This window comes from Siniperca chuatsi, linkage group LG4, assembly GCF_020085105.1.
Source record: "Siniperca chuatsi isolate FFG_IHB_CAS linkage group LG4, ASM2008510v1, whole genome shotgun sequence".
Taxonomy (NCBI): Eukaryota; Metazoa; Chordata; class Actinopteri; order Centrarchiformes; family Sinipercidae; genus Siniperca; species Siniperca chuatsi.
In genome coordinates, this window is record NC_058045.1 from 47,501 (window position 1) to 70,630 (window position 23,130).

The window sequence follows — 23,130 nt, forward strand, 5'->3', positions numbered from 1 at the left end:
CTTGGCGCTACACTGCGGCTGCTGTCTTAGGGAGCCAAATCTTCATCATGGGTGGCGACACTGAATTCACAGCTGCCTCTGCTTATCGCTTTGACTGTGAAACCAATCAGTGGACTCGAGTGGGCGACATGACCTCCAAACGGATGAGCTGCCATGCCGTGGCCTCAGGAAATAAGCTGTATGTGGTTGGAGGTTATTTTGGGACTCAGCGGTGTAAAACATTGGACTGCTACGACCCCACCTCAGATAGTTGGAACTCCATCACCACTGTGCCTTATTCACTGATCCCCACCGCCTTTGTCAGCACATGGAAACACCTACCTGCCTAAGTGGGAGACACCAGGAGCCAGTATTTCCAGGTACATTCTGAAAGACTGACACTAAGAGATCAGTAGGTGTTTGCACATATGGCCAGCGCTCTGAAGGCGTGTTCAGACTGAACCCAATGCAATTTTTTGCCTTCCATTATTTGCGCATCTGATCTGATAAAGTCTGCATTAAGTGCAGGTTTAGAAAAGGTGCAGATTAATCTTACAGCTTGTCTACACAAGAAGTTGCGTTTTTCAGTACACAGTACACACTCTACATGAACGGACACAGGGTTTTACTCGCACTTTACGCTGTATGAATGACCCGAAGTGTAATTATTGGCTTCAAGTATTTTCTTCTGTTACACGTGTAACTAGAGTGATTGTGACAGCCAAAACGGACGTGACCTACACTCAGTACTGTGCCTGAAGGGCATCCCGTGTGGACGCAGAAGGAGCATTGAAGCTGCTGCTGTGTAGATTTGTGTCTACCTGCCTCTTTGCATTGACTTGATATGGAATCGCGCTGCCTCTAAAATTTGCTTGTGTTCAGTCTGAACACACCTTCAGATTCAGACATTTCAGAAAAGCGCCTGTGAGCGCCAATTGAAAAAGAAATATCATACTTGTCATTTGTATATGTAGACAATTTATATATATTGTATATACGTGTATAGAATCTAGACAGGACCAAAATAATATAATATACAGGTTATGATAAAGATACTCCAAACCGACTAAATCTACTAAATCTGTTGAGTAGCTACAACAAAAACATGTTACTACATGATGTAATACATTTATAAAACAAGATAAAGTTGGTTAAATACAAGATACTCAATCAGCGTAATGTCATAAGTTACTACTTTCTATTATATGTTAAAAGAAATATAGATATCTTCAGCTCACTGTAAAGTCTCTAAACCCCCACATACTATAAAAGTTCTTCAAGTAATTACAAATTAAACCCACATTTGGCTCTTCAATTCAGTATAAAATCACCAAGAACAAGCAGCTCTTAAAATATATTATCATTTTAAAAAATTTTGCACACAAAATGTATCTTTTGCCTAGAGTTGTGACATCATTGCCTGATCTCCAGATCCCAAAAAGTAAGCACTTTTTAGAGAATAATAATCAGATTGGAGGAGAAAATGATAAATGATTTACTGATGGTACTGTTTGCCCCCAGTGAATTGCTCAGTTGTAAATCAAACAGTACTTTAACTAACTTATGTCATGTGGAATACCCAGAATCCAGAAATCCAGCACAAACACAAAATTAAATCCAAACACACAAGCACAGAAATCTGTCTGAGTGTTGATGAAAGCTTTTAGGCTGACTCAGTGCTTATCCTTCAACTTCAAGATGCATCTCGGACTTTCCTCTGATTCACACATACAGTCAGTAACCAGAAAAATAGAAACCTCTGACCTTTGGTCCTGATAACCGCACATTGTGTTAAGGATGCTTCTTTCTATGTATTCTGTGTTCAAGTCCATCCCAAAGCTGTGCAATTAGATTGATATCAAGATGTTCAGGTGGTTAGGCCACAATCTGTACAACATAGGACACCCTCTGCCCTTAGACCCTCAGGAAGAGCCACAGTAGAGTGATCCCTCCTATAGGACAGACAGACATGCAATAGATGTTGTACATACAAAAGTACCAGTACAATTAGAGTGTGGAGAAACAGAGCAACTATATTAGGTAAATAAAATACAAACATGCGTATAATGCTATGTAAAAATTAAATGTAGTAGGTTGAAGAGTGTCAGACAGTGTGTAGAATGCTTGGAGTGAAAGATGTCAAGCAACTTCAAGGTGCCACAAAGAGCTGGTAGGACCTGGACCACAAAACCTCCTCTGCACCACTGAAACCTATAAAGAGTACAGACTAGACAAGGACACAAGATGCAAAACTCAAGGATACCATTACACAGAGGAAGAAGAGACAAGAGCTGCTAAGAGAGGATGAAGCAGGTCGATGAGATCCAGCACTCTTTGTCCAGTGTCTGAAACCTAAAGCTGAAACGTGGGCAACTGTGGCTTAGTGGTAGAGTGGGTCGTCCACCAATTCGATCCCGGCTTCCCCCAGCCCACATGTCCAAGTGTCCTTGGGCAAGACACTGAACCCCAAATTGCTCCCGAGGGCTGTGCCTTCGGTGTGTGAATGCTTAGTTACTTTGATGAGCAGTTCTGCCGTCGCTGTATGAATGTGTGTGAATGGGGTGAATGAGATATGTAGTTGCAGCGCTTTGAGTAGTCAGAACGACTAGAAAGGCGCTATATAAGTACAGTCCATTTACCATTTAAAGGGAAACCATAACACTCCCAAACAATAGATCTAAATGACAACGAAGCCTCTGCCACTGCCAAAGCTTTCTGGGTAGATCTCTTCACACTTTTAAATGATTCTCCACATGTGCGTACACATAACCAAATAATACTGTCTAATTAGGTCTAACAGGGCATACCAAATGGAAGAAAGTCATGTACTGAACCAAACAACTTATACCGAATTGTTTGGGACAAGTACACGTACTGTTACACCCCTAGATGTTCATTGTTCTCTCAAAACCTCTTTCTCTCTCTCTTTCTCTCTCTCTCTCAAAACCTCTCTCTCTTTCTCTCTCTCTTTCTCTCTCTCTCTCAAAACCTCTCTCTCTCTCTCTTTCTCTCTCTCTCAAAACACAGCAAATGTAGTGTACACCTTTGAAGCAATCTTCAAAGTCCAGGAACTCTACATTCTCTGTGTTTGAATCCACCTCTCTGGCATCCATGATTATGTTTTTTCAGTCTTTTAGAGCTTTGCTTTAAAGAGCAACTTAACATCCACAGAAAATATTGCCTTTGCTGACCTCCAGTGGTTTAACTCCTCACCTTGCTGCAGTGATGTATAGGTGTACAGGACCCTGTGACATCTCTGTTGGATGTGGTTACAAGTGCAATAGAGCACATTTATGACCACACCCAACCACTGCTTTGGTAAATGAGCTAAAATATGAAGAAGTAGCGCACCTCTTCATATTTTAGCTAATGAGTATTATTCACATACGTGGGTCACATACTAGACTTGACTAGACTGACAAATCTCCATTTTTCTTTGTCTCTCAGTCCAGTTGTGGATGATAATCATTAAGAATGTTATCCAAAGTCAAAATGTATTACTATTGTTTGTGGGTTAAACACAGGTTGTGTTCAGGAGTATATAATGACTACACCAAGGTAGTGAACAATGAAGAAGCTTTCTTCCTGAGGTTATGTTCTCCTTGTCCTCTCTAAGTGTAGAGAGAACCTGTGCAGTGGGACAGCAGCATATAAATATCCTACATCCATATCCACCCAGTAATGCATCCATTTCTACATCATCAGCCCCCTCTTTCCCTTTTCACCCGCCCCCATCCCTTCAAAAATTCATGTTATGAAACTGGATTCCCAATGCAGCCTGCTCCTCTCAGATTCATCTTGTCTACTTACAGCTCCTGTATCTCTGCCTCGTTGATTCATTCACGCCCTGTGTGTACACTACTTATTGTATACGTAAATATTCTTGTCTTGTTTTAGCTATTACGTAATGCTTGGTGTTGGATCATACTGGAATTTAGTACCACTTCCAGCACTCAGAGCAGCAGTAACAGCCACCTTTCCCATGGGTCTCCACTGAGCCTGGCTAATTGAAAATTGACTGCTCAGTGTATGCAGTGTTTGCCTCACTTTGTTTTTAGGGGTATAATTTATTCATCATCAAAACGGGACATGAGGCAAAGACTTAATAACCCATTAAAACAGATTTTGCTCATATTATTATTATTAATAATTTATTTTAACACTAGTAATGAGAGTGAGCTGCACAAATTCCCTCAAGAGAGGCACATGCCTCTATAAGGCTACTTTCCAATATGAACTATTGTTCTAATTACATGTTACATGGTAGGAGAAAATACAGTAACTGATGGAGCTGTAGGAGCAGTGCCTCGAACAAACACATTCTCATATTGTTTCTCTTTGGCTCACATATCAACACATTCAGCACAATCAGGTGATCTAGTTGACAGTTAGTTGCTTCATCTCTGTGTTGCCTTTACATATTCCAGTCTGACTGCCAACACAGCTGTGGTCAAGACAAGCTTCACGTTTATCACTAATCTAGACCGGACAACTATAGATAATGTAACTGTGGACATTAAAAGGCTTCATAAAGTTAGCAAGCAAATTCCTGAAAATGTTCTGAAGTAGGTCTACATGTGAAATGTATGTTTTTAGCCGCATTGTTGATCTGTCAGTTGGTCAGTCAGTGGGTCCACCACTTTGGTTCAACAACTATTGGATGGATTGTCATGAACTTTGGTTCACATATTCATGTTCCCCTCTTGATGAATTGTAATAACTTTGGTGAACCTCTGACTTTTCATCTAGCGCCATCATCAGGTCATCATCATCAATGTGTCCAATACTTTGGTTTATGACCAAATACCCGCAGAACTAATGACATTCCCATCAACCTCAGCTGTACTTTGTTTACTGCTAATTAGCTAATGTTAGCATGCTAACATGTGAAATTAAGATGGGGAACATGGTAAACATCTTATCTTACCATCAGCATGTTAAAATTGTCATTGTGAGCATGTTAGCATGCTGATGTTAGCATTTAGCTCAAAACACCACTGTGTCTAAGTACACTCCCAGAGAGCTGCTAATATGGCTGTAGACTCCTGTTACAGTATGAGTTCTAAAAAAACTAGGGGGTTTTGTCAAAAAGGGGTGCAAAACTGTGTCGCTGCAGTTTGCTTCATACTTCAGATGTGAATGAGCTGAGCTGCAGTTCATCTGGCAGTGTTGTAGCAGAGCTCAGTACTTGTGCAGATAGAATGAATATCATATGTTGATATGGACCACCTAACATTAGAGATTCATTGTGGCCATATATGATTGGACGGAACATGGAACATGTGACTATAAAACGACATCAGTGCCCACCTAAAGGACTGCAAGTCTTCATAAATGTCAGTGGGATTTTAACCCTCACCCGGAGTCGGAGACCAAAAGCTATAGTGTCTTTGACCATTTACCTATCCTGTGGGCTGTGCCAATGAAAAAAACTGGTACAACAGGAAACATAACATACACTGATACTTATCTCATAGCATGAGTCAAGATTAAAATGTTCCATGCTATAAAAAAAGACAAATTTGCACTATGATTTGGTCTGTGACTGCAACAGTTTTAGGATTAAGAAGCCCTTCTTCTTTAGGCAAGATCTGTCAGTGTTCACAGAGGGTTAAGATCACTCATGAATATGATCGCTTTAAAGTATCCCTGCTGCCTGTCATCTCCACTGCATCACACACACACACACTCCTACACAATCCTACTTCTCCATTTTCCAGCTCCACAGCTCATATTTTCTCTCAAAGCTGCTTTTCTAGTCAGGCGTCACAATATTTAGCAGTTTTAATGCAGAGCTCTTTCTTATGTTAATGCATGACAGCAGATTAGTGGGTGTTCTGAGACCCAACTTTAACTTTAGCCAAGTGAGATTAACAGAGGCTCTGTGTGTGTGTGTGTGTGTGTGTGTGTGTGTGTGTGTGTGTGTGTGTGTGACAAAGATAACTTACTTATTTGAGTAAGTTATGTATCTGACACTTAAGAGATGTTTCTGTCAGAATAGAGTGTGGTTGCTGCTTACAAACATTTATCTATATTTGTTTTTGTGCATGTTTATTCCTATCTGCTCATTTGGAGTGTGTGGTTTGTCAGTATTTGTGTGTCCCATACCTGTGTGAGTCATTGTAGGGATTAAGAGTTGTATCAGATGGCTGACTAAGAACATGTCAAGATTATATTACTGCGAGAGAGAATCCCATAAAGACTTCGCTAAAGTGTACGCCTTTGAAGAGGAATAGGAGAGAGAGGAAATCTAAGGAGAAAGAAAAATAAGATAATAAAATGCGATTTTTAATGAAAGCCCATCATATTTTAATCCTCCACCATATACTCCTCAAATCAAGTATTTTTATGAGGAAACACAATAGAGGATACATCAACATCAGTTCTGTCTCTTAATATATTTTAGACCTGACCATTAAGAGCTTTATAGGTGATGAGAAGGATTTTAAATTCTATTCTGGATTTTACAGGGAGCCAGTGCAGAGAAGCTAATATTGGAGAAATATGATCTCTTTTCCTAGTTCTGGTCAGTACACGTGCCGCAGCATTCTGGATCAACTGGAGAGTCTTAAGGGACTTATTTGGGCAGCCTGATAATAAGGAATTTCAGTAATCAAGCCTAGAAGGAACAAAAGCATGGACTGCATCAATTTGAGACAGGATGTGCCTGATTTTTGCAATGTTATGTAGGTGGAAAAAGGCAGTCTTTGAAGTGTGTTTTATGTTGGAGTTAAAGGTTAAATCCTGGTCAAAGATAACTCCGAGATTCCTTATGTTGGTGCTGGAGGACAGGTCAATGCCATCTAGAGTAACTATATCTTTAGATAATGTGTCTCTGAGGTGTTTGGGGCCAAGTACAATAACTTCAGTTTTTTTGAGTTTAACATCAGAAAATTGCAGTTCTTCTAGGTCTTTATGTCCTTAAGGCATACTTGAAGTTTAGCTAACTGTTTAGTTTCATTTTGCTTGATCGATAGATATATTTGGGTATCATCCGCATAACAATGAAGGTTTTGGAGGGTTTCCTAATAATATTGCCTAAAGGAAGCATATATAAGGTGAATAGAATTGGTCCAAGCACAGAACCTTGTGGAACTCTGTGATTAACTTTGGCGCACATTGAGGATTCATCATTAACAGGTACAAACTGAGAGTGATCTGATAGTTAGGATTTAAACCAGCTTAGTGCGGTTCCTTTAATGCCAATTAAATGCTCCAGTCTCTGTAATAGGATGTGATGGTCGTTGGTGTCGAATGCAGCACTAAGATCTAACAAGACAAGTACAGAGTCCATTGTCCGATGCAATTAGAAGGTCATTTGTAATTTTCACCAGTGCTGTCTCTGTGCTATGATACACTCTAAATCCTGACTGAGGCACAATGCAAAGTGAGTGGGTTTATGTAGAATCGAATCTAATTAGATAAACGCAGTACAAAGGCTATCATTATCAATGTCCACATGAATATTGAAATCACCTACAATAATTACTTTATCTGTTTTAAGGACTAAACTTGATAAAAACTCTGAGAATTCAGATAAAAATTCATTTTTAGTTTAGGTTTAGGGTTGATTAATAGGCTTGAGATGGCTGCAACTCCACCTTCTCGGCTGGTGCCTCGAGGAATGTGAGCATTAATATGACTGGGCGGAGTGGATTCATTTAGGAACATATTCTTCATGACCCAGCCAGGTTTCAGTAAGACAAAATAAGTCAATATTATAATCTGATATTAAATCATTCACCAGTACAGCTTTAGATGACAGAGATCTGATGTTTAAGAGTCCACATTTAATTCTCCTATTTTGTGGTGTGGTAATTTTGTTTAGGTTTTTATGTATAACTCCTCTTCTGTTAATTTTTGATTTTATTAATTTATGTGGTTAGGGGCAGACACACGTTTCTCAAAATGGAGCTGCCAATAATCAGAGTTGGTTTCTCAGCAGGTGTGTCGCTGAGTGGGGAGAACTTGTTAGAAACGTGAACAGGTTGGTGGTGAACCGTGGGCTTCTGCTTAGGGCTATGCTTCCTTCGGACAGTTACCCAGCCTCCCTGGTTTCCCTGCTGCTTGGGAGCTGCCGGGAGATGGCTAACAGGAGCTGCCTCTGGTCGGTCTGCACCAGCTACTGGGGGCAAGAGAGAGCAGGAGAGGGACAGAGAGAAGCCATCGCTAGCTACTAAACTAAAGAACGGTAGCTAGCAAAACTGAATAGCATGTAAACTATCGGATTCAGCGAGGAAGTTGCTAAAAGAAGGAGAGAGCTATGAGTGCTTGAGCAGAACTAGTGTACGTTTGAATGTATAGCAGATAATTTGCCGCTGTAATGGAGAATCGAACAAATTTTACTGGCTAGAGCAGCAAAATTACACTACCAGTAACAAACACTGGAGACCAGAAATGAGACAATACGCTTACCTCAGCACGCCAACATGTCCATAGTTGAAACATGAATATACAGTAGGTCAGACCAGGTCAGATGCATAAAATTCTCTGGAGATCCACGTCTAAAACTTTCTCTACGCACAAAGACAGAAATATGCAGACACTTTCTTTTCATCAGCTTTATAAAGCTGCCCGTATGCCTGATTCTGTTTTATAAATCTCAATCTCAATGTGGAGCTGAGCACACGTCCACGAGCCTTCTACTCCCACAGTTACACATGAATATCATTATTATTATCATTACAAGACACGTTTTCCACTCTGCTAAACTCACTTGCTGGTTTCCTCAGTGCTGATAGAAGAACTTGACTTTAAAAATAGTGTTTTTTACTCATTTAGAAGCTGTCCCCATTCAGAACCAGCTATTAGCAGGCATCCTGCTTGATGCTGATGAGATTATCTACTTTAGTATCAAAAGGTGGCATGGACGAAAGTTATTTTTCTTTAAAATTGAGCTTTTTTTGGGGAATCACATTGTTTCCTCGCTGCCCAGTATTAAATGGGCAGTGGTCTGGTATCGGTCCTCTGCCCGATGTTTGGGAACCAGTGGTTTAGATTATTGAAAATTTTTATTTAAGAAAGTATTTGTGACTTTTGACAGCATTTTAAACATTTTGAGTTAAGATTCAAATGTATTTATTCCTAAACCAATTTTAATTATATATCCTATTTCTCTTACTTATCTCATTAGTCATGTTAGCCCAGAATGATGAACAGCAGCATAAAGAAGAGGCTATTTTCCAGCTCAAAGTACACTGACGGATCTGAACAAAGCTTGTGACTTTGTTTATGAACAAGAACATGGAGTGTTGTCTTGTGTTCAACTCAGCATTTCTCCTTAATGAAAGGAAAGTCATGGGTTACTATGACTCATGTACATCAGATAAATTAGTGTCAACCACACCACAGTTCAGACATCGGATAGAGGCCATAAGGGACAGTATGGAGGGTGTAATATGACAACTGCACAGGTAAACAGGAAGTAGACGGTAACATTTAATTTCAATAAAGTCTAAAAGACGACTCAATAAATGCAAAAAGCACATTATTGTGTCCTTTGGAAATGTTCCTCCCCTCTATGGGTGAAGAGATCAAACCTCAATATGTGCAAAGACTTAGCTCAGTAAAACAACTTGATTTGAACTTTTTAGTCAAGGGTTCTTTTCACTCCATGAGATCAATAAAAACTTATCTTAACTCTGGGCTACTCAGATAGCAGCATTTCAGCATTTTCAACTCAGTAGACATTTTTGTTTCATATTGTGCCACAAGCTAAGTAATTTGAATATCAGCTTAAAACACTACATTTGTGTATTTGAGTTCATCTCAGTGGGAGCAGGATCACAACAGTTTCCACACTGCAGACATCAGTGCTCTTGTAGTTTTTTCCCCTTTTCCCTTGCCTCACACACACACACATGCTGTTGATGGCAATGGTGTCAGTGGGTTATATCCAGATTACTCAGTTTTCCCAGAAACACCAACATCTAAAGTGTCGATCACACTGAGTTGTCACTGTATTTTATAAGGCCTAATTTGTTGTAAATATTGATTTGACAAATTCATTAGATTCATTAGATTGACATGTTTTGTGTGTGTGTGTGTGTGTGTGACGTGTTGCATTAAGAAATAAAAATAGAGACATGATCCTACAATCTACATTTTTCAGTAAGTGCAGTGTTTCTTTATTTTTATTTTTGTAAATGTTGTAAATTCTGTCACCACGTAAAGATTAAAATATTCATTTAAAAAAAGCTGAAATATGTTTCTAGTGAAGGAAAAATTTTATAAGGTTTTTCAATTTTATTTATTTTTATTTATTTATATAGCGCCAATTCATAACAGACGTTATCTCATTGCACTTTTCCTATAGACCGTACTCTTTATAATATTATAAGGTAATCTCACTGAGATCATATTTAGTTCTGAGTACAGCAAATTGAAAAAGTAACAATATGATATTATATAACACTGTTGCCATTTATTAAGATTTTGTCTTGATCAGTCTGGAATTGTCAGTGATAACTATTTTGACATTTACTTTTGCATGTATTTTGGATCATTTATCTAAACAGTTTGTTTATCTGTTAGACTATGATGCCTGCATTATGTTTATATACCATTTGTAATACTGAACACTGTCAGGATTACAGCTAAAATCCAGTGTGTGAAAACCCTCTGATATTCTTTCATTGAGTCTGCTGTCCTGTACCTGGCCAGGACTGAATGTGTACTCCCCACCTGCATGTCCCCACCTTTTTAGCTGTAGTTAACACAGTGGTCACCAGGTCCATCTGCTGCAGCAGTCACACAAGTTATACCACACATAAATGAATTAGATTTGCTAGCCCCCCTTGAACCTGCCAGTGAAGAGGTCCATGTTATCGGCCTGTCGTTGGATGCCTCGAAAGCCCCAGCAGATAGTTTAGACTGTAATCCTAGTGCTTAGTGCATCTGTTGGTAAAGAGAAGAAAAGACTTTCCCTGCCTCACTTCTGACGATTATTTCTTTATTTCACTTTCAAATGTACTTGCATCTCTGGCTGATCTGGCTGATGATCCAGTCCTGTTGTGCTCCCCTCCTGGTGACTGCAGCATCAGCACTGCTTTTGTGAATGGGAAACGTTCTCTTCTTGCCCATCCTAACACCTTCACCTCCCCAAACTCCTTTGCCATGCCCAAACGCCTCTGGAGTTCGTCTTCGCCTGATGCTGAGCAAGCAGCTGATTCCAGACCCCTCCCGTCCTCTTGGCCAACACCAGTTTACCTGCCCAGTTACCCAGTCAGAGTGTTGTCCACTAGTGCCCCTATCTGGCAACGACCCTCCTCCTCCAGCATGGCGCCAGGAAAGTCATCTGACCCACGGCAGAACGTTTAAATTATTTGTTGTCTGCCGAAGTTATCAGAAGTTATCTTATTGCACTTTTCCTATAGAGCAGGTCTAGACCGTACTCTTTATAATATTATTAAGCTTCATTAAGCTATTATTATTACAAGGCTTCAGTTTTCATCAAAGATGTGTGTATGTCGGTGGACAATGCGATACCGTGCAAGATGCAGTCACGAAACTTTACAGGTGTGTAGTTGAAATCAAAATGAAGGCAGATTTCAAGGCATAGTTCAAAAATGGGTATGGTCTGAGCCCCCCCTCCCTAAACTCTAGGGAATAAGATGACATCACTCCCATTCTTTCATCTTTGCACTGGCTCCATGGATGTTTTAGAATTGATTTTAAGATTTTGCTTATTACGTTTAAGGCTTTGCATGGTCAGGCCCCTAGTTCTATTGTTGATATGTTAATCCCTTATGATCCTCAGGCAGCGGTCTCGTAGTTGGTCCAACCACTTGCTTTGTTATCCGAGGTGACCGGGCTTTTTCGGTCCGTGTCCCTCAGCTTTGGAACTCCCTGCCTGAGTATGTCATGCTAGCCAACTCTGTAGGGTCTTTGAAATCACTTAATTTATTAAGAATAACTAAAAATAAGCAAAGCACGATGTGTGAAGTCAGTAGTCAGTGGTGAAGTGTGGGCGTTGGGTGCTATGAAACTGTAGCAAACTCAACAGAAATGAATAAAAATGACAGACAGTTAACCCGGGCTAACCACATGGGCAGCAGTCACACCAGGTGGAACAAAGAAGAAACCATTAAGCTTCTCTGTCTTTTATTAAATCTACTTTTAATCTTTTACAGATAATAAGGGAACAATGAAAGCTCATGGATTTATGTAACTGAAATCAGGTTGAATGCATCAGAAACACCAAAACAGTTGCTGTTGGTGGCTGCAGTGTTGATTTATCAGACAGACTGATCCTGGTTAGGATAAATATATACACAGATATGACTGTATTTACTGACTGATTAGAGAGACTGATGACCAACATGTTGTTTAATTGAGTACATTCCTAATCTTTCTCTCTCGTCTCCCTCCTGGCTTCCTATCTTTTTCAGGTGTTGATGTCCATTGAGAAAGGAAGGCCGGCTGGAGGAGAATCTCTGAGACTCCATCCTGCATTCAGCAGCTGGCTGAGGCTGGAGCTCCACACAGGACCAATCCTTACAAAAACAAGCCGCACCTCACAGACTCTAAATCAGTCCTCAGCGGTGTGGTTAAGAAAACAGCACAACACCCAGGTCTTATTACACAAAGAGAGAATTACTCTCCATTTGATGCTTCCTAATGAATGTGATACTACTCAAACAGACACTGATGGATGGATGCTTTTGTTGACTGATGGAGCGCTCACAAACCTATTTGAGTGTTCTTTTGTTTGTGTGTGTGTGTGTTTTCTGAGGCCATGTTTATTTAATGTCTTATTAGTCATGAAATTCACTACTAAACCATTCCAGTGTAAAGACACAAGCTGCAATTGCTGCCAGATGACAAAATTTACATACATCAATGGTGTCCCTAAAAAAAATACAACAAATCAGAAATGATAACAGGACCAAAGTTTCCTGTGAACCGAAATCCAGCTCCTATTTCAGGTTGTACTTCACACACTGACTATATTTACTAGTATTACTACCACATCTGCACCAATACAATATCAATTAAGGGATTGGGTTTGAGAATTTTAGGTTAGAGCTCATTAAAACTGCTGTCTCTTTATCATCTACATTGAGAAAAGTCAGACTAATTTTTATATGGGTTTATATTTACTGGTGCATAAGTACATCGGGTAACCATCAGTGTTCAGTTCAATTCAGTTTTATTTATATAGCGCCAATTCATAACACAAGTTATCAAATTGTTTTTTGGGGGGGGGGTTCACACAATAACAGCTGCATTTGGAGCATGAAAAACAAACTGATGAAAATTATGTTATCATGTTAAAGCTAATGCCTGCACACTTACTCCATGCCACTAAAGTTTAGTAATGACAACATTTCGATCCTTCTTGGATCTTCATCAGGTCAGAATGTTTGAAAAATGGAAACCACACGCATATTTATTCAACATGCGTTGAACGTTGTCATTATTAACCTTTTGTGGAATAAGTGTGCAGGTGTTTTTCATTGACACTGTTTTCTGATAGCCTAGCACCTATGTGATGTGCGTATAATTACTCTCCTTCAATCATGTTAAAGCTAAACAGGAATACAAATTTGTGTTCATTAGGTTATTTTGACCGAAAAGTGATCCGTTACTAAATACTCATTACTCTACTCAGCTTAAGCTGTGGAATCCACTTCTGTGTTACCTTCTAAAAGTCCAGTCCTTAAACCTGTCATTGCTGTGTTGTTCAGAGTGATTCGACATGAGCAGCATGTCATACAGACTTTCTGAAATCATTTATTCACTACTCCGTACAGGGAGATAAATTGAGTCCACTATGTAGGGTGCAATCATTCTCACCAAACGTTTAAACAACACTACAAAACAGCAAACACACTATATAGTAGGCTACATAATGACAGTTTGACCTGTCACACCTGCATAAACTAAACTAAAAATATTGGAGGCGTGAATGAAGAACAAACATGTAGCATGATTGTTTGGTTCTTTTGTCTTATGACCCATGGCAACAGTGTCAGTGTTTTTCTCAGTCAGCTGAAGTGCCCATACAGAAACTATTTGATCAGGATTGTGACAAGTTCTTGGTGAAGACATACTCACAACCATAGTGTCAACATAGTCTTTTAACTTAATGTCCTTTTGGGTGATGAGGCTGGATCCAATATAGGGCCGAATATCTCTAAGTCTCATGTTGAGACGCAGTAACAGATCTCTGCTGGTGCCTGGTGGAGCCTCTGTAGACATGTGCCCAAAAACCTTTGAAATGACAGTACTTACTTCTCAATTTTGCCTTTCCTGAGTGCCAGTGCAAATGTTGAGAGACCTTTGCTGAGCTTTAAAACGACTTTAATTTAGCATTAGGAAACACATTTGGGAGCATGCTCTGTGGATTTAACATCTCAAGCACATGCACTCCTTTGTATTTCCAGTAGCATGTTTTAGTGTTGAAGGAACATGTGGAACTGAAATAGTAACACTAGAGTTATGGCACTGGTCTGTTGGTGTCATATCAGTCATGGGAAAGTCTTTTATTTCAGACAACATGTTTGTGGTTTTTATAGGACAAATACGAGAAGCACAGAACAGCCTTGTGTGCTCTGTGTCCTGCAGAAACCATCACTGCAAAAGTTGAGTTTGAATAAGAAGCTGAACCCTAAGCTGATTATTTTTGATAGAGAGAGAGAGAAAAAGAGAGAGAGAGAGAGAGAGAGAGATTCCATGAGAGTAGCTACACCAAAGATGAGCTCCTGAATACATCTTAAACTTCAAAGGAAGTTTGAAGTACTTCAAAGAACGGGTAACCGCATTAATCAACAAGAACAGAAGAGGAAATGTCATCTTTGGATATATTTTTAAAATCAAAACAACTGGCTAACAGTCAAGCTAGCTAGTTACCAACATTCCAAAGGAGAAGCTGCACTGAAGAAGCTAACAGAAGAGGTACCTTATGAAGACAAGAAGAAAAATTAAAGGATCCTTGTTGGTAACATTAATATATCAAAGGATCCTTGTTGGTAACATTTATATATCTGGTAAACTGTACATAGTTCAGTTTTTTGCCAGTGTTCGCAGGCTAGAAAAGCTAACAAAGTAAATACTTAGCCTAGCTCCCCTTGGAGTAAACAAGAAGTCACCATGGAAACCAATCAGAAAGCAGCACAGCTCGCAGAGTAGAAAGCAAGGAGATTCAGTACCCTGCTAAATGTAAAAGTGGAACAGCTAGGGAGAAACACAAGGAGAAGACACTGTGAAAACGCTGAGGTTCTCTTCACTGACCATGCCCAACAAAAAGAAGGAAGGAAGAAGAACAACCTCATATTCTTCACTGATTCAATCTACATCTGGAAAGATACTCTTTGCAGCAATTATGTATCCAGTGAGGGCATCGGCTCAGGAGGCAGATTAAAGATCTGTAAAGATGAACACCTTGACAAGGATGACCCTCTGCTTACCATCACATACTACACCAAAGGAAAGGTTATTGTCCAAAGGAATAAAGCACATCTGGAGTCCTTTCAATGTCCCCTCTGACAGTGCAGATGTTGAGAGCCCATTAGGGAACCCCACCACCTTGTCAATCTCTGCTCCTCCCACACCTGCCAGCGCCACCAACCAACTAAAGGAGAGTATGGCCCTGCTGGAGCTGGACTTTGAGGAATTCAAAGAACTAACCCAAGCCAGGCTGTCTGACCACCCAGACAACATTCTACAGCAGCTTGAAGTGGAGCTCCAGCAGCTAAAGAGAGACAACCAGGCCTTGGCATCTAACCTCAGAGGAAGTCTAGAGGCACTCAAACAAGCAAGAGAACAGTGTGCTCTGTACTCAGTTAGCCAAAGTGAAGGAGGATGCTGAGAATAGAGAAAGGAGCTTCACCAGGCAAGTCCAACACCTGACAGACCAACTCTCATCAGTCCCCAAACAAGCTTTTTCCTGGTAAGAAAGTGTTTTAAATGTTGCAGCACCACAGGCCAGGCAATGAAGCTTTGGAAAAAGGAGACCCTCAAGAACCCTCAATGCCTGGTAATCCACACACGAACAAATGACCTACACAGCCTCCGTAAAGACACTGCTGAGGCAGTGAGGAAGATGGCAGAGCATGCCAGTAGGGTGTTCCCTCACACCCGCATTGTAGTCTCCACCCTACTGCCTAGGACAGACACCCCTCCTCATGTCATCCATGACATTAATATGGAGATCAGAAAAGGATGTGCCACCTTACCTAACGCCCACCTGGCCCTCCACCCAACCATTGGCACCTGGGACCTCTATGATGGACTCCATCTACACAGAGAGTGGGTGAAGATATTTGCAAAGACCCTCAAAGACACAGCCCTGGGACGCAATGCCCCCAGCCCCTCCTCTACTAGCAGCTTAAGAGACTATCCCAGACCTCCTCTTCCCCATCACCATCCCAGGATCATTCCCTACCACTATGAGGAGACACAACAGCTCAGCCTGGACCTCCCATTCACCACGCGCCCACAACCTCATCACTTTGAAGCACAACCAGAAAAGGTTACCTTCCCCCCCTTAGCCCCTGCCCACCAACCACCATTTACAGCATCAGCAGCAGAGATATGTGGCAGCACCTGCCCCTTGTCTCCCTACCCACCCACAGCAACAGAGATATGCAGCATCACTTGCCCCTTATTCCCCTCCCCACCCACTACACCGGAGCCATACTACAGAAGGTGCCCCCAGTCGCCCTCCCAACCAACAGCAGTGGCGCTATGCTGCAGTTGTAGCCCAGCCTACTGTCATAGTCCCTCCCCCTGCTACATCTGAGCTGGGAGACATCAGGGAGATGTTGCACACCCTGTGCACCTGGCTTCTGTTCAGCTAAGACACATACTCAGAACACCTTCTCACTTGAGAAACAGAGCAATAGCAATAGTAGTAGTCAGTACAATGATAATATTAGTGAAAACAGTACATGCCTCCATGTAAAATTATTATTCAGTATTGTAAATGTATAGATAATTGTAGGTGTTTATATATTTGTCTCACTATACAGGTTCATTTTGATGTTTTAATGCGTTAATTTCATATAAGCTGCTGGAATATTCAGGGTCTCCACTCCAACTTTTGAGCTGAGAGTGGAAACCCTGAATTCATGAAATCTATCTAATCTAAGATGTTGATGTAATTGTGTTAACAAAAACATGGTGTCAAAATGATCTGCTCACTAGTTACTGTCCTCCAGGATATAATGAAGTCATGGTGCCCTCTATAAAATTTAAAAACATACGCAAGGGCAGAACATGGGGTGGGGTCTTGGTGTGGTATAAAGGAGACCTTTGCCGTTAGATCTCACCAGTTAAACAGGGCAAATCACACATTTGGTTAAGATTAGATCAAAGCCTGTGCATAACTCATAGTGACCTATATCTCTGTGCTATTTACATACCCCCAGTAGATTCTCCTTATTTCAAAGAAGACATTTTTGAAACTCTCCACTCAGAAATCGCCTATTTCCAGGCCCAGGGAAATGTGCTTCTAACTGGGGATCTGAATGGACAAACAGGAATTGAATCTGATGTCATCGACCTACACGGCAACAACCATGTGTTTGGTCAGTCTCCCCTGTTTACCACACCAACCATCACCCCTCGTGACAACCTTGACTCTGAAATAAACCAAAGTGGCAGGGAGGTAGTGCAACTCTGTCGGGCCTTAGGCCTGTCCATAGTTATCGGTAGGTTCAGAGGGGATTCTTTAGGGAGATTCACATACTCCTCAGCTCTTGGGTCTAGTGTAGTAGACTATGCAATCACTGACATGGACCCCTCCACTATCAGTGCATTCACTGTCGGACAGCAATCCCCCCTTTCAGACCACAACCAAATGTGTTCTTTAATCTCTCAGGTCAAATGAGTAACACAAAAAGGGAACCCAGTAAGCTTTATAAATTAAACCCTATTTACAGATGGGCCCAAGACAGTGGAGACAAATTCATCATGGCCTTGAACTCACCTGATCTGACCAAAATCAATATGTCCCTACTGGAGATGGTGTAAAAAAGGCTATTGATCATATCAGTATGACATTTCATAAGGCAGCTATTAAAGCTAACCTTATGAAACAAAAACGGAAGCCTATTAAAAAGCAAAACGCAGACAAATGGTTTTATCAAGAATGCAAGACCATCAGAAAAGACTTGAGAAAAATGGCAAATGAAAAACATTGCCAACCAAACAACCCAGCTTTACGCATTAGGTACAATGACATTTTAATCAAAATAAATGTACGTAATATAAACGTACAAAAAACTAAATTATACCCACAAGAAACTTGAAGATATTGAAAACGCTATTAATCAAAATCAATTCTGGGATATGTGGAACAACTTCAACACAAAGCAACAACAAGCACTACCTATCCAAAATAGTGACATCTGGAGAGCACAAATCTGCCAATACCAATAAATCTAATTAATTCAGATTAATGTATTATAAAAGAAAAACTCCAAACATTAGAAAAACAATTAAAAGACAACCAAAACCCCCTTGATTTCAAAATTACTTGGGAAGAATTGACCACACAGACAAAGTCTCTCCAGCCAAAAAAATGCAGCACCCCAGAGATGCAGGGTGCAGCGTTGAAGTTGTTCAATATCGTACTACATTCAGGATGTTTTCCCGACATCTGGTGCAAAGAGTTCATTTCCACCAATTCAGACCCTGGTGACTACCGTAGCATCTGTGTCAGCAGTTGTGTAGGTAAACTATTATGTAGTATTCTAAATAAAAGAATACTAGATTTCCTTGAAGAACACTCCATCAGCACCACTGACCATGTATACACCCTTCACACTTTAATTAACAAGCATGTACACCAAACAAAAAATAGTTAGATCTTTGCTTTTTTTATTAACTTCAAGAAAGCTTTTGACTCTATTTGGCATGAAGATCTCTATTACAGACTTTTACATTGTGGTATTGGGGGTAAATTGTATGATCTGGTTAAATCAATGTATTTAGAAAATAGATGTGCTGTAAAAATTGGAGACAAACAAACTGAATCCTTCACCCAGAGAAGAGGTGTTCGTCAGGGCTGCGACTTAAGCCCGACTTTATTTAATGTGTATATAAATGAATTGCTGTACAGTTGGATCAATGTGCTGCTTCTGGCCTCTCCCTCCTCGATAGAGAGGTGAAGTCTCTGTTTTACGCTGATGACCTTGTTCTAATGTCTGCTTCTGAACAAGTACTACAGCAACAGCTGGACATAGTATAAAAGTACTGTCAGCCCTGACAGTAAATATGAATAAAACTAATGTCATGATTTTTCAAAAACGTCATAGATGTCAGGAGAACAAATACCAGTTTACCATTAATAATCAACACAGTATGAGTTATACCTACCTTGGTATAACCATAACAGCATCAGGGAGTTTCAACATGGCAGTGAATGCACTAAAAGAAAAAGCTCAAAGAGCTCTAAATGCAATTAAGAGAATATTGTATAATTTTCAATTTCCAATTCAAATGTGGCTTAAAATATTTGATATTGTCATCCAGCTCATTGCGCTATATGGTAGTGAAGTATGGGGTCCACACAGTCATCATAGCTATAACTGTTGGGACAAACATCCAACAGAATCTTTGCATGCAGAATTCTGCAGATACATTTTACACGTACACAGAACAGCATCAACAAATGCATGTAGAGCAGAATTAGCCAGACACACACTGGTAATTAACATTCAAAAGAGTTACACCGTCCCATTCAAAAGAGAGCGCTCAAATGTTTTAATCACCTTAAATCCAGCCCCTATACACCCTCCATCCCAAAGCCCTCCAAACCCAAGAGCTGAGCCCAGAAAAGAGTCCTCTATGTCAGCTGGTGCTGAGACTCACTGCCCCCCCCACCCCCCACCCCACCCCCCCTCAGACACTCAGATAAGTCTCACAACAGCACTGCATTCCAAACACCAATCAGATGAAACCAATTTATAAAGCAAGGTAAAGAAACCTATTTGGAACACTGGAAAGAAGAAACTAAAAGCCAAAGTAAATTAGAATGTTATCTCGCCCTAAAAAGAGATGATGAACTGGCAGAATATCTCTCTACTGTCAGAGACAGAAAGCAGAGACAGATCCTAACCAAGTACAGGCTCAGTGACCACAAACTGGCAATAGAAAAAGAAAGACAAAAAAATCATGGCAACCAAAAGAAAACAGAATATAGGGCCACTGTGTGTGTGTGTATATATATATATATATATATATATATATAATTTTTTTTATGTAACACCTATGCATTTTTGATATTTATCAATTTATTCATTAGCAGTGGGGTGTATTTTCTACATGCTGGAAATAACACCAGCTGTCACAATAGGAAAAAATGGCACAAAATGGATGAACAAGGTTTCTGCAGGACACATATGCTTCATGACTGATACATTGTATTGTCTCTGTGGTACTGTACAGTATTTGCTGGTGTTATAAGTCTTTTGCACTTGTTCCCTGTTCAGCTGTTAAAAGAGCTGCCGTGAGGAGACTACAGACTGGTGGAGTGCGGAAATCTCTTCTTAGTTTAATTTGCCTCGAGTTGAATCAGTTTCTGGAGTTGGATTTCTCTTCAGTTGTTCTTTAGAATTTTAAGAAGTGAGAAGGAATGTGTTTTTAAAAGAACTGAGGATTTTTTAAATGATTTGGAAAAACTAAAATAACTTCTTTGAGGAAACAATGTTAGATACTGTATGTTTTTACTGGTGAAAATAAACACTGACTCACTTTTTAAACACTGTGTAGCTCTTCAATGTAAAGAGGAGGATGAATGCATGTCCTATTTCAGGTTGTGTTTTTGTGCCTCAGTGTCTTTTTGAAGACAGCAGATGAGATGACAGACAAGGAAAAAAACCTGAGTGACAGTAGTAAAGAATATTGCAGCAAATTAAAAGGATGCATTGTAAAATTACTTTAGAGGATCACTCCATTCAGCACCACAAGAGAAAAAAACAGCAGCAATGCAACAGCCTCTTTTTGTTATCATGATTTTGCTCTCAGGTTCCATCAGTGGCTTCCTGCTTTTAAAAGATCACAGCAGGTCCATTCCAGTGTAATATGAACCGAACAGCCAATTAAATACTTACTGTAAGTATGCCTGTGAGATATTTTTAACTGTTTACAGCAATTATCTTGTCAAAGGAATCTGAATCTTGCTTATTTCCACATCCAGCAGTTACAGATCAACATGATCATTCATGTAAAGTGGTGTTTGTGTCCATCTGCTGAATGTAAGTCCAATATTCTATGTTTTAGCTCTGTTTTTGGTCTCTACCAACTCCTGAGGGAAAAATCTGGCTCTTTAGCTGCTAAATGCTCCACTGTGTTCTACAGCTAGTCTCTAACTGTGTCTGTCTGCTGTTTGCTGCTGAGCAGGTAGAGTACTGTGGCTTTTTACAGCTTTTTCACTGAAAACAACTGCTGCTGCTTCAGAAAACGTTGCTATGAGAGCGGCTAAAGTGAACCAAAACAGTGAAGTTAGAATACGTAAAACCAAAACAGTGAGCTGAAACACAAATATAAAGCTCCATAGAGCTAAGAGGATAATTCTCTGTGGGTTTGTCCCCTTACACATGAGCCATTGTTAATATTAAAATATTGATAATAGCTGCTTTATGCTGACATCATCAGGCTATTTAACTAATATTTCCTCACATATAGCTTTCCTCTTGCAGGATGAACACACACATGCAGTTCCAAAAGTGTCTTCTATTCATCCAATTCAGCTGGAGAAAACTTTGTTTTGAGCTCCATAACTTTCCAGACATGCACAACGTGTCAAAACAGTCTGACATCAGAATTAATTTAGCTGCACTACACCTCTGTGTTCTTAGTAAATACCCTGCTAATCTGAACAATTGCAGTGACACACATTTTTCCACACCTGATGGTAATTTGTGGTAGTCATTGTAAATATATCCCAGAGTGGCTTAAAGAAGTTTAGCTGGGGTGTTTAGCGTGAAGTACCATAAAAGAGAATGTGAAAGCCAGTGAAGTGTATCCTAAAACCTTCATCCACTGGTTCTCTGTTTTGACCCTCTTTGAAAGATTTTTTTGATAACTTGCCACTTTTGAACCCATTTTTAAAAGGCCCACCTCAAAATCTGAACATTTAAATCAACATACTGGCAAATTAGTAATTCTTAGAACCTTACCAGTAGTAGGGTTGCTTTAGAGGAAAGGTCATGAGGTTATTCTTTATAATAAAACAAGAAAAAGCAAAACAAGCCAAATATAAAGATCAGAAATTAAGTGAAATAACCCTTGGGAGCGTGAATATGCTCAGTAAATGTCATGGAAGTTTCTACATGAAGACCTTTTCAGACATGGAAAATGTAACATTGCTGGCTTCATCCATCTGTTAAAGTGGTGGTTTTCTGTCATTCAGATGAAGGAGACTTTTTTGTTAAAGTTTCGTAGGGCTTTCTTCAGACATGAAAGCACATTTACAGAAAGAGCAACAATGTAAAGTGATATTTGGCACCTTAAGAGAGAGAGTGAGAACAGCAGAGAGTTAAAAATCTTATGCTGAAGAAGAAGAAGAATGCTTTCTGATCTCAGGCTGCAGCACTGACGGATTTTAAAACTTATTTTGCTGTTGAAGTCTTAATTAATGACCATCATGATGGCGAGGGACGCTTGTCACCACCTCTCACAGTGAATCCACTGATACAGTTTCACATCATCATTTGTTTTTACATTTTGAGACAGAACCACATGTTGTCAGTAGAAGGAAAGGTCAGAGGGTCAGTGAAATTTTTAGGATGTATCCTTTGGGAACCATCAGTGTTCATACCAAATATCTGAATACTGTATATGAGCATATAACATGAGGGTAAAAATGACCATTTTTACTCAACAATGAACATGATGTAGCCTGTGTGCTACACAATAATCTAGCCATCATTGTGCCATCAAAACACATACCATTTTACCAACATGAGATTCTAGCATGAATACATTTTAACGTTTTAACCTCACAATCAGTGTTCCAGTTCATCCAAAAGGTCGGTCAAGTTCTTCCACAGCAAACTAGGAAAACTGTTTCTTTACGGAGCTGTTTTTTCATGTTGAAACAAGAAGGACAAAGGTTGGAAGAACGTTGTTGTCTAAAACATCCTTGTGTTCTGGAGCATTCAGATTTCCCTTCGTTTGAACTAAAGAGCCTGCACCAAACCA

The 23,130-nt window shown here is 39.9% G+C and overlaps 1 protein-coding gene across 2 annotated transcripts in view; it reads left to right on the forward strand.

The window, feature by feature from the left end:
- Positions 1-12,548, forward strand: part of LOC122874984 (kelch-like protein 25) — a 52,728-nt gene extending 40,180 nt beyond the window's left edge. For both annotated transcript variants that reach the window (XM_044193624.1, XM_044193625.1), the window contains 2 exons: positions 1-359; positions 12,369-12,548. The exon at positions 1-359 is cut by the window's left edge and continues 58 nt beyond it. In XM_044193624.1, coding sequence (XP_044049559.1) covers positions 1-329 — 329 coding nt within the window. In that variant the 3' untranslated portion in view covers positions 330-359; positions 12,369-12,548. The remainder of the gene's footprint in view (positions 360-12,368) is intronic.
- The last annotated feature ends 10,582 nt before the right edge of the window (positions 12,549-23,130 follow it).